Source organism: Phodopus roborovskii, unplaced genomic scaffold, assembly GCF_943737965.1.
Source record: "Phodopus roborovskii unplaced genomic scaffold, PHOROB, whole genome shotgun sequence".
Classification (NCBI taxonomy): Eukaryota; Metazoa; Chordata; class Mammalia; order Rodentia; family Cricetidae; genus Phodopus; species Phodopus roborovskii.
In genome coordinates, this window is record NW_026126516.1 from 6,067,336 (window position 1) to 6,079,354 (window position 12,019).

The 12,019-nt window shown below is 43.6% G+C and overlaps 1 protein-coding gene across 4 annotated transcripts in view; it reads left to right on the forward strand.

The window, feature by feature from the left end:
- Nucleotides 1-376: 376 nt before the first annotated feature.
- Nucleotides 377-12,019, forward strand: part of Papola (poly(A) polymerase alpha) — a 52,505-nt gene continuing 40,862 nt past the window's right edge. For 2 of the 4 annotated variants that reach the window (XM_051196561.1, XM_051196563.1), the window contains exon 1: nt 377-608. In XM_051196561.1, coding sequence (XP_051052518.1) covers nt 601-608 — 8 coding nt within the window. In that variant the 5' untranslated portion in view covers nt 377-600. The remainder of the gene's footprint in view (nt 609-12,019) is intronic. The other 2 variants (XM_051196560.1, XM_051196562.1) reach the window with 1 other exon arrangement.

Consider the following 12,019-nt stretch of genomic DNA (forward strand, 5'->3'; position numbering starts at 1 on the left):
ACTATGGCATTTAAGTCTCGCAACGCTGTGCAGTAGGCAGTGCTCCCTAACTAACAGCCCAGGGTCCCGGGCATTCTCCGCGCCTAGGCGGCACCGCACGTGGCTTCCGCCTGGGCCGCGCCCCCTTCTCACTGCTGTCCCGATCGCCTCACCCCCACCCGCCACGACAGCAGCGTCGCGGCGCTAAGGAACATCCGCCACGACAGTAGCGTTGCCCGTCGCTCGCAGCCTCCCGCACCAGTCCCACGCACCACCACGACAGCGGGAGATCACCGGGAGACCGCGCTGGGCCCCCCCTCAGGAACTACATTTCCCGTGAGGCCGTGCAGCTCGGGGCGGCGAGTACGCAGGCGCGCGCTCCTTGTGCGTGGCGGCGTCAGCGGTTCTAGAACGTTGCTGTGGTAGCGCTCGGGCGCCATGTTAGGACGAAGGGGAAGGAGGAGAAGCGCTTAAAGCGGCGGGGCGCGGGTGCGGGACTGGGTTGGCCCTGGGGCTGAGGCAGGCCCCCGTCCCTCCCGCCTCGGTGGATCATGCCCAGGGCGGCAGCGGCGGCGGCGGTCGCGGGGGGGAAGTGACTGGGCGGTGCCGGCGCCGGAGACGATGCCGTTGTAAGTGATTGGCGTGCTGAGTGAGGCGCACGCCGGCCGGGCCCCGGGGGCGGCGGAGGGGGAGGGGAGGCGCACGGGCGGCCGGGCCGCGGGTTCCCCCCGCAAGGCTCAGGAGCAGGACGGCGCCCTGGCGCCCTGGCGGGCGGGCGGGCGGGCGGGCGGTCCGTCCCAGTCTCCCCGGCCCCTTCCTGTCCGGTTTCCACCATGGCGCCGTCCTGCCCCCCGAGTCCCACACTTCCGCTTCCCTCCTTGGAGCTGGCGGGGGACGGGGACCGGGGTGCAGGCCGCGCAGGCGGGCCGGGGACTGCTCCCGAAGGCCGGGCTGCGGGCGGCGCCTCCCTGCTTTGTTGTGACCCGGCCACCCAGCCCGGGCGCACTTCCTGACGCCTGCAGCCCTCCGGCCACTCGGGGTGTGAGTCCGAGTGCAGGCTTTGAGCTAATTCCCTTAGGCCTTCTTATCCCACTCGGTCTACTTTACACACTTCACCTTGATTCTTTATGCCTTAATTTTCTTCCTCTCCCCCTTTTCTCGTAAGAAAGATGTTAGCAAGCCCTTTGTTGGGATCCGAAAGTAGATGAGAGCGTGTGTTCTGCTTACTCTACGCTGGTGTAAAGGCTTAGGTTGTGCGATTGCTTTTCTTTCGTAACAGGAGAGGCAGTAATTTGGACACAGCCTCACTATGAAATCTCTCGGGTTGTACTTTATTTAAAAATGGGGTTTATGGGCTCTTCGATCTCTTACCATCGCCTTATTCAACCGTGATGTTTTGTGAGACCTGTCAGATGTATTTCTCTAATGATAACATTTGTTAGGGTTCACTAACTACAGCATACAGACAGATGTAAAATCCGCAAAGTTCCCGTTGACTCATCCTTCATGGAATGAGGGTAAAGAAGCATGAGGCAATAAAGTTTGGTGTTTTTCAGTGGGATTCATTTAAACGTGAATGGTTGGAGTGTTGTCACGTGGTACCCTTGCATTAGCTCATGTTGACTGTTCTTTCTGATAGATCAGTAGTAAGAAAAAAAGATGGATACACACCCTAAAGGAAGACTGCAGATTAGGAATAATGTTTAGTAACTTACCTCTGGGATGCAGGGGGGAAGGAGAGTATGCATTTCCTTATCAGCACACTTCTGAAAGCGAAATGGTCCAGAGATGCTTGGACCACTTCAGGGTTATAGAAACTTCCAGTTACACACTTTTAAGTGCTTCAATCTTTGCTGTTTACTCAGATGGCTCCTTTATGGTTTGTTTCATGGGGTTTGAACTCTACAGGCAATTTCTCATGAGCTGCCTTGACTTTACCCAGAGAATACAGGGAAGCTAGCACTCGGGAGGTAGAGGCATTCGGATCTCTGAGTAAAAGGCCAGCCTGGTCTACAGAGTTAGTTTCAGGACAGGTTCCAAAGCTACACAGAGAAACCCTGTCTCATAAAACAAAAACAAAAAACAAGGAAACCAAAGACAGCCTGTAGGGTTCGGGAGGACAGCCTGCCTTCTCACTAATTTGCTCTCTGAGGGCCCCTGTAACTGCTGAGCTCACTCTCCACGGAAGGCTTGTCTGTCTGCTTGTGTTCTGGTGTCATTGGACATTAATTTGGTGCCTTTGATCTATTGAGTTGATTTCCTAGGTAGTTTGTGTTTGACATCCAATATGGGGTGTGCCTGTTAAAGTTGGGGTTGAAGCTAGATGCCTCGAAATGAAGGGAAGGGATGGAATCATTGTGCTCATAGATGTGTTTTGTTTAAATTTTGAATGTAATTACAAATGTAATTTGTAAAATGCTAGTATGTTTTGCTTTAGTGGTGAAACTTTGAAAAGTTATGGAGAAAACATTTTAAAAAAAAAAAACATTTAAGCCATTTAATTCCTTTTAGGGAGGTTTTCCTGTATCTTCTAGGGTACCACTGACCTCTGCAGCCTTCCTTACCCCAGTAACTTCCTCTAAGTGGCAACCACACAGATGTTTCCAGACTTTTCCAGATGGTCTTTGAGGTGAATAGTTTGGTTCAAGAACCACTGCATAAGCCAGGTGGTGATGGTACACTCCTTTAATCCCAGGTAGAGGCAGACAGATCTCTGAGTTGGAGGCCAGCCTGGTCTACAGATTTGAGTTCTAGGCTCCATAGCTACACAGAGAAGCTTTGTCTTGGGAAAAAAAAAAAAAAGAAAGAAAAAAAGTCAAATAAAATGCAAAGTATCTATCAAGGACATTTTATTCGATTCTTGTCTTAATGCTAATGGCCAAATCATTGTACCATTATCAGAGACCCGCCTGCCTCTGCTTCCCAAGTGCGGGGATTAAAGACATGTGCCACCAACGCTTGACCATAACTTTTAACAGGGTTGAAAGATTTTGCTCTTGGGGCTTGCTCGATGGTGTAAGGCAGTGTTAAGGAATGCTGCCTTAGGAATTCCACTTGTTGAATCTTATGGGGTGATGCATACCTATACTCTCAGCACTGAAAGTGGGGGAGAGAGGTTTGAGTCCAGCTTAAGCTACATAGTAAGACCCTGTTTCAAAGACAAGTTTATTATTAGCATTTTTTTAAATAATGGATTTCATTGTAATGTTTTCACACACATGTATGATGTACTTCTGTTATGTTCACCCCTTAACCATCTCTTCTTCCCCTGCTGCCTCCTTTTTTTATTTTTATTTTGTGTGGTTTTTTTTTTTTTTTTTTGAGACAAGGTCTTAATGTCATCCAGGCTGGGCCCTAACTTGTGATCCTCTTGTCTCAGCCTTTTAAGGCTGGAGTTATGGAACTTCTCAGAGCTGGGTTCCAAAGTTCTTGAAGCTTAATGCCAACTTTATCTGGGAGATATATAGCTCAGTGGAGAGCTTGCCTGGCAGGAATGAGGTCCTGGGTTTCATCCCAAGTAGCGAAAAGAAAAATGCTAATTTTATGAAAGTGTGACCCTTGAGATTGTCTTAACCCACAGATTGTCCATGCTGTGGCAATAGGATGGAGAATGGTAATTTTGAGAAGGAGGGCTTTTCATGAGTTGACTTAAAAACTAGTGTTTTCTTGGGACTGGTGGTACTTGGGTTGAGTATTTTTGTTTGTTTTTTGGAGACAGGGTTTCTCTGTGTTGCTCTGGCTGTCCTGGAACTCTGTCTATAGACCAGGCTGTGGTGTGAGCTCTAAGTGTGGCCTAGCTGGTGATTTTTTTTAAAAAACATTGTTGGAACAGTATGGACATAATACAGTTTTTTTGGTACACAGTGATTATATTTTCCTTAAGACTGTAACTTTTAGTGTACTGTGAAGTATCTAAGCACACAATTTAAAAGCAAGGGATTATTACAGAACAGAAGCAGACTAACAGAACAAGAGTAGAGCAGGGGCAGATTGTTAAAGAAAAGGTATTTTTAGGTAATCTTTGGAAAAATAATTCCCAAACTGGAGAACACATTTATATGTGGGTGAGGGTGCACAAATCTATGCACTTTTTTGTGGAGGCCGGAGATTGTCATCAAATGTCTTTCTCTATTGCTTTCCATTTTCTTGTTTGAGGCTGGTCTCTCTGAACCTATAGTTCATGGAATCAGCTACACTGGCTGGCCAATGAGCTCCAGGGATCCATCTTTGCCTTCTCCCTCCCTCTCAAGGACTGGGGTTACGGACATTTGGAGCTAGGAATCTGAACTCAGCTCTTCATGGTGTGGGGTGAGGTGGGGTGGGGTGTGTGTCTGTGTGTGTGTGTGTGGGGGGGGTCTCGACTGGCTGAGACATCTTCCCAGCTGCAAGATTGGAGGTTAATGTTGTGAGACAATTGTTTGCTGCTTGCCCAGTAAATGCTGATTATGGTTTTTGGAGTGCTGTTTCCTATTAAACATGTTTATGAGCATGTTTGATTCTTAGTTCCTGAACACCTTCATCTTTCTTTTTTTTTTTATTCAAGGGAAAAATATTTTCTGTTTTGACTTAAAATTTTTTGATTAAGTACAGCATTTCATACTTGGTAAGTCAACTTTATGTTAGCAGTTAGCCTTCATTTATAAATTCACTTTCCATGAAAACAAGACCATTACGAAGCTACAACAGCTTTTTCAACTATTGTATAATATCAGCTCATAATGTTCAGAGCAGTAACATGGTAGGTGATACTGGTTTCTGCCCTGGCTAGGTTTTTTTCTGTTTGACACAAGCTGAAGTTATCAGGGAAAACAACCTCAATTGAGAAAATTAATCAGATTGCCTATAGGCAACTCTTTCTGTAGGGCATTTTTCTGGTTAATGATTGAAATGGGAGGGCCCAGCCCAGTGTGGGCGGTACCCTATCTTCGTTGGTGGTCCTGAAGTATATAGGAAAGCTGACTGAGCAAACCAATAAGCAGTGTTCCTGTATATCCTTTGGGTCAGTTCCTGACTTGAGGCTCCGGCTGGAGTTCCTGCCTACCCTGACTTCTTCGTGATGGACTCTAAACTGTAAGCAGAAACAAACCCTTTCTTCCTCCCAAGTTGCTTTTTATGATGTTTTCTAACAGCTAAAAGAAACCTAAGACAGTTCCCCTTAAAATTGGTTAAATTGCCTGGTGGTGGTGGTGGTGGTTCACGCCTTTAATCCCAGCACTTGGGAGGCAGAGGCAGGCCAATCTCTGAGTTGGAGGCCAGCCTGATCTACAACAGGACAGGTTCCAAAGTGACACAAAGAAACCCTATCTTGCAAAACTAAACAAACAGAAAAACCAATCAAAACAACCAAGAGAATGAATAAGAAAAGGCTTAAAACATGTTTAATTTTTATTTCTTCCCACTATTTTGAGACAGGGTTTCTCTGTGTGGCCCTGGCTATCTTAGACCTTGCTCTGCTCTGTAGACGAGGCTGGCCTTGAACTCACAGAGATCCACCTGCCTGTTTTAGATTCAAGGCGTATGCCACCACCACCCAGCAAAAACAAGGTTTTCAAGGTCTAGGGATGTTGCTCAGTGGAGTCCCTCCAGCCCTACATTGGGAAAAACATTTAAGTTTAGTGTGTAGAACATTTACTGTATATGGAACATGTACTTATTATATTACTCACTGTAATGGACACAGTGTAATATATACAGTTATTTTTGTTTTTGAGAAAGGTCTCGGTAGATCTGGGAGGCAATAGGAGAGCAATGGTGAATGAATATGATCAAAACACATTGTCTAGGTGTATGAAGTTCTCAGTTGATAAAGCTATTACTGTTTGTTGTTGTTGTTGTTTTGAGACAGTGTTTTAAACCATATAGCCCTGTCTGCCCTGCAACTGAAAACTAGGCTGGCTTTGAACTCTAAGATCTGCTTGTCTTTGCTTCTAGAATGCTGGGATTGAGAGCATGTGCCCAAGCATACTCTATTTTTAAAAAGGACATGAGAAAGATCTTGTTGTTGCCTAGGCTGGCCCATTTTTTGCCTTAAGTGATTCTCCTGAGCAGCTGGGAGTGAATGTATGTGCTATAGTCTAGTACCTAGGTTTTAGAAAAGTAGGAAACTAAGCAAAGCACAGCTTTTGGGTTGTCAGCTATGATAAAAACAGCTTTTAAGGAAGGGGGTTATTTGGGCTTATCATTTGAGCTTAGAGTCTGTCATAGTGGGGAATCATGGCACAAGAATAGCGTAAGCTGTGGCAGCATTGCATGTGACCACATTGTGTGGCAGTTAGCAAACAGATAAGTATTGGTGTTTAGCTCCTTTTTTTGTGTGTGAACTCTGGGACACCAGCCCATGGTGGTACCATCCACATTCAAGGTTGGTCCTTCCCTCAGTAAACCTTGCTGGAGACATCCTCCTTGATGCAGACTTGTGTTTCAAACGTGACTCTTAAATCCATTTCAATTGATAATGAACCCTTAATTATCATACAGGCCTACATTGTATAGTGTTTTTTTTTTTTTTTTTGGTGTGTGTGTGTGTGGAAATCTAAAGATCTGGGGAAAAGAATTTGTTAGATAGCTTTTCCAAGTTGTCTTTCAAATTTATGTTCTGTCTAGATTGTATCTATAAGCCATTTTGTGGTTAAGAAATGGGTTCTAAACCAGGCGGTGGTGGTGCACGCCTTTAATTCCAGCACTTGGAAGGAGAGATAGTTGGGTCTCTGTGTACAAGGTCAGCCTAGTCTTTATAAACAGGGTTTCTCTGTCTAGCTGCCCTAGCTGTCCTGGAACTCCCTCTGTAGACAAGGCTGGTCTCCAACTCAAAGCACTCCTACTATTGCCTATGCCTCCCAAGTGTTGGGATTAAAGTTGTGCCCCACCATGCCCTGCTTGTTCTAGTCATTTTGATTATAAGAAACTTTTTTCTCTTTTTTTTTTTTTTTTTTTTTTTTTTTTTTTTTGGACAGTAGTGTTCATGTAGCCCAGACTGGGCTTTGAACTTCCAATCCTTCTGCCTAAGCCTTCCAATGCAGGCTTGAGCCACGACAAGAAACACTAACAGTGTACTGCTTGAAATTCACATTCAATACTGTCATGCACTATCTTTGGCTGTTGGTGCACTTTTAAATTTCTCCACATTCCATTCATTTTCAGGTTGTCCTGGGAAAGATGATGCAGGAGTGCCCCCTTTGAGTCTAGCAAAAGGACAGTTAGAAACACCCTTGGGTTAGAGAATTGGCTCAGCAGTTAAGAGCTCTGTAGATCTTTAAGAGGATCCAGGTTTGGTTTCCAGCACTCACATGTCAGCTCAAAACCATTTGTAACTCCAGCTCTGGTGTTTCTAATATTCTTTTGACTCCTTAAACACACACATGATACACACACACACACACACACACACACACACACACACACACACCCACCCACCCTTAGGAAGAGAGGGAAAGTGACAGCCTTTGATTGAGTGACTATGCCCTTTTCTTACACGATCAACTGGGATTGACATTTTGTCCTGGGCTTATTCATTCCCCTTGGGTAAAACCTATTATTTTTTAAAAATATATTTATTTTTGTATACAGTGCTCTGCCTGTATGTCTACCCATGTTGGCAGTCCCAGCAATCAGCAGGCTGAGTCAGGAGGCTCCAGTATTTCTGGCCAGCATGTGTGTAAATAGGAAAAGTAGCTATGTGCTACGTAACTTTAGTGTGACTACCATAGAACAGGTGGTGGTTGTTTAATTAGCCATGGTTAGAGAATCCTAGGTTAACTCCTTCTTGCTAAGTTATTGCTTAATGCTAAACTCCTTGTGAAAACTTGGAACTCTAGGTTGTGGCCTGGTTGGCCTCAAACTTTTTTTGTTTGGAGACAGGGTTTCTCTGTATTGCTTTGGAGCCTGTCCTGGAACTCGCTTTGTAGACCAGGCTGGCATGAACTCACAGAGATCCTCCTGCCTCTGCCTCTCGAGTGCTGGGATTAAAGGTGTATGCCACCAACGCCCTGCTGGCCTCAAACTCTTAACAAATCTTTCTGTCTCAACATGGTGAGTGCTCAGATTATAGGGATAAGCCACTCCACCTAGCTAGGAATTAATGCCTGAAATTTTATTGTTTTTAATTCTGTTTTTGTGTGGGGAGGGTATGTGCATATAAGTGTGACTGACCATGGAGGCCAGAAGAGGACATCAGATTTCCCTGAGCTAGTTAGAGGTGGCTGTTAGCCATCCAATATAGGTACTACTGGGAACTGAACTCTGGTGGTCCTCTGTAAGCAGCAAGTGCGCCTAACTGCTGAGCCATCTCTTCAGCCCCTAGAATTAATATTAAGTAGATATTGCAGTCAGTACCTTTGAGACGTTCTTTATTCCTTTTCTGCCCAGATTTCTTTTTTTCTGCTTAAACAGTGTTTAAATATATAGGAATTATTACAGTAAATAAGTTATTGTAGTTTATTTGTAAAGAATACCCAGCAAGTTAAGCTTCATTTTTAACATGGAAATGATGCATGTTTTTGATAGTTGCTGTAAAGTTTTAGACGGTGGATCTATTGGTAGGAGGGACCACAACCTATTCCAGATTTCCAAGTCAGAGGATTTATTAGGAGTCTGAACTTTGTGTGAATTGTGTGGTGAAGTACTTAAAATAGTAACTGGTAAAATATCCCTGGGGACGTGTCCTGTGTGTGTTAGTCATCTTCTGCCTCCCTCACCCCTTTCTCTTCTGCCTGGCCACTCTCATATTCTCTCTCATAATCCGTCTGTCTCTCTTTTTTTCTTGAGTGAGGACCAGATGTCATTGTAGCCCTGGCTAGTCTGGAATTCACATTTTTACTCTGTGTGTGTGTGTGTGTGTGTGTGTGTGTGTGTGTGTGTTGGAAGTACAAGGACAACTTGTGGGAGTTGTTTCTCTAACACTAATGTGGGATCTAAATTCAGGTGGTCAGGCTTGGCAAACAAGCAAACGCCTTTCTGTATTCACTGAGCCATCTTAGCCCTATTAAAAAGTTTCTTTTAAAATTTATTTTATTTTTTTATGTATGAGTGTTCTGTCTGCATCCAAGCACACCTACATGCCAGAAGAGTGGGCATTAAATTCCATTATAGATGGTTGAGAGCCACCATGTGGTTGCTGGAAATTGAACTTGGAACCCTGGAAGAGCAGGCAGTGCTCTTAACTATTGAGCCATCTCACTGGTTCCCCAATTAAAAAGTTAATTAAAATGAAGATTTATTTATTCGTGTTTGCAGGAACATGATGGGAGATGTCATTCTGTAAATATGTTTGTTGGCCAATAGCAAAGCAAGATAAGGTGGGACTAGGAGACTAGGAGGAGAGAGGAAGTAGTAGGGAGGAGTCAACATGGAGAGACTGGGGAGAGCAGAGCAGCCCCACTCCACGGTAAGATGAGATCACGTAGAAATACTTAGATTAATAGAAATGGGTTAATACTTAAGACAGCTAGCCGGTAAGAAACCAGTATCTGGCCAATAGCATTATATCAAATACAGAGTCTCTGTATTAATTGGAGCTGGCACCGAGGTGGGTCCAGGCAGGCAGGGAAAACCTTATGGCGCCCAACGTAACAGGAAGATGTGCCCATACATAGCTTTCATGGACAACTTGTGGGAGTTGATCCCAGGGAGTGTGGGAGTTGGTGGAGGATCCTCAGGTTATCCGGCTTGAAGGCAAGTTAAGTTGCCTTTAGCTTCTGAGATCTCTCTAGTCCTTTTTTGTTTGTTTTTACTCAGTAGCCTAGGTTTTTCCTCAACTCCAGGCCCTCCTGCCTCGGCCTCCTAGTACCAGAATTATAGTATTTTTCACTTTCTTTGCCCTTCTATTTGTTCTTTTAAGCTCCCATTATCTAAAGTAGCTACCATTATGGTACATGTCCTGCTTTTTGAAGTACAGAAGAGCACACATTGTGAAAGATGTAAAGAGGTACCTAGGGTAGAGTACATGGAGACACAGTGAATTTAGGAAGTTGTTTCTGTCTTTTGCAGTAGTAGAATTAAGATAATTGGTAGTTACACAAAGTGCTTTGACTCACTAGGTGGTCTGAGATTACAATAAATGATATTACCATAATTGTGCAGTCTTTTCACCTGACTTAGTGGACATTTGTCCTTGCTACCCATGAATTAGTATTAGTACTATTTTTATACATACGTGTGTATGTAATGTGTACATAATATATTACACACATAAATGTATATTAGGTTTTTGAGACAGGGTTTCTCTGAGTAGCAGGGCTTTGGCATTCAGAGTGTTAGGATTCTAAGCCTAGAGTCACTATGTGCAGCTTGGTATGTAGTTTTTTTTTTTAATGTATTAGATTAGGTTAGACTGGTCTACCTTATCCTATGTTGTAGAGGCTATATTTTTCAGTGTTGATAGATGGCTAGAGCTGAAGTTGTTGAGCTTATATAAATGCCTTTAGGAAGTTGGTATCTGAGCCTGGAGTTTTGGCACATGCCTTTAATCCCAGAACTAAGGCCCTGAGGTAAATCTCTACAAAGCAAGTTCTAGCACAGCCAAAGGCTACGCAGAGAAACTCTGTCTCTAAAAACAAACAAACAAAAGTCCCCCCCCCAAAAGAACAAAACATACTAAACATTCTAAAACAAAACCAAACCACCTAAACAGTAGCAAAAGGATGTCTTAAATTGTTTTTAGCACTGTATTTAATTTGTCTTTTCCTACCTCTACTCAATGTCCTGCATACTGGGTATGGGTTCCATGTCTCAGCTCACATCCTCAGCCCTGTTGCTCTGTGTTAATGTTAAATGGGGAAAAAATGAGTTTTCTATTTAAATTATATTAGCAATCTTTCTCCTTGGTACATTTGGTTGCTCAAAATAGGCACTGTTGATGTTAGGATCTGGATCTGTTTTTGTTTAATTATGAGAGAGAATGGTGTGTGTAGGTAGGTATAGGTAGGTACACACACCATTCTCAATACATGTGCTTTCTCCATGGCATACAAGCCATAGCTTTTAGGAGTACTTACCTCTTTTGTTCATTCTGAAGGTCTCTTATTTGTGTCACTGCCCCGTCTGTGTACTGGTCTGTGAACTTGTGATCAGTTCTCTGGTCACATCACCTTGCAGAAATGCTGGGATTATATGTTACTTGCTGAGCATTTCACCAATCCCTGCTTTTACTTTATTGTGCATGTGCATATCATCTACTACTTGAAGTAGTTGATATGTGTGTGCTTGTGTGTACACCTGTGTATGTGTATAAGATGAGTTGTATATGTTTTTGAATTAGATGAGATGTGTATACTTGTGTGTACATGAGTGAGTATGCATAGTAGATACATGCTTTTTAATTAGATGGAAAGTAGCTAAATGACTACATTTTGAATAGAGGTACATTTAAAAAAACTGCATATGATTTATTTATCTCCCCATCATTTTAGCATGGAGACTAATGTAGACATAAGGGTTTTTTTGTCCCAAATTAATTAGGATGAACAACCATTTTACCCCCCTTTTTGTGTTTTTTTTTTTTTTTTTTTTTTTGAGAGATGTTTTTGTAGCCCAGGCTGTTCCTTTCTCTTGCTATGTAATGGTGGAATAACCTTGAATCTATCTACCTTTACCTCAACCCTGAGATTACAGGTGTGCACTACTATGCCTGATTCTAGGTTGAAGTTTTTGTAGATTTATAAATCTGAACCTGTCTCCTGGTACACTGCTAAAGTGACTTTGACAGGAGCATTGCAAGCTTTTGCATGTTGTGTATATGATAAGAAACCTGAAGACTGGGTAGTGGGGGTGCATGCTTAGCACTCAACAAGCAGAAGCAGGTGGGTTTCTGTGAGTTCTAGGACAGGCTTCAGAGCTACACACAGAAACCCTGTCTCAAAAACAAAACAATTTGGGAATGATCCATGAGGGCTGAAAAGTCCACAGCAAGTGGGTGTCCATGTTTTGCTAACAATCCAGACTGATCTGACTGGTGAGGAATTTATAACAGCCGAGGTGAAGAAAGCAGAGAAACGTTGCTTGTACAACACAGGTGTAGATGGTCTGTTTAAAAGTCACTAAACCA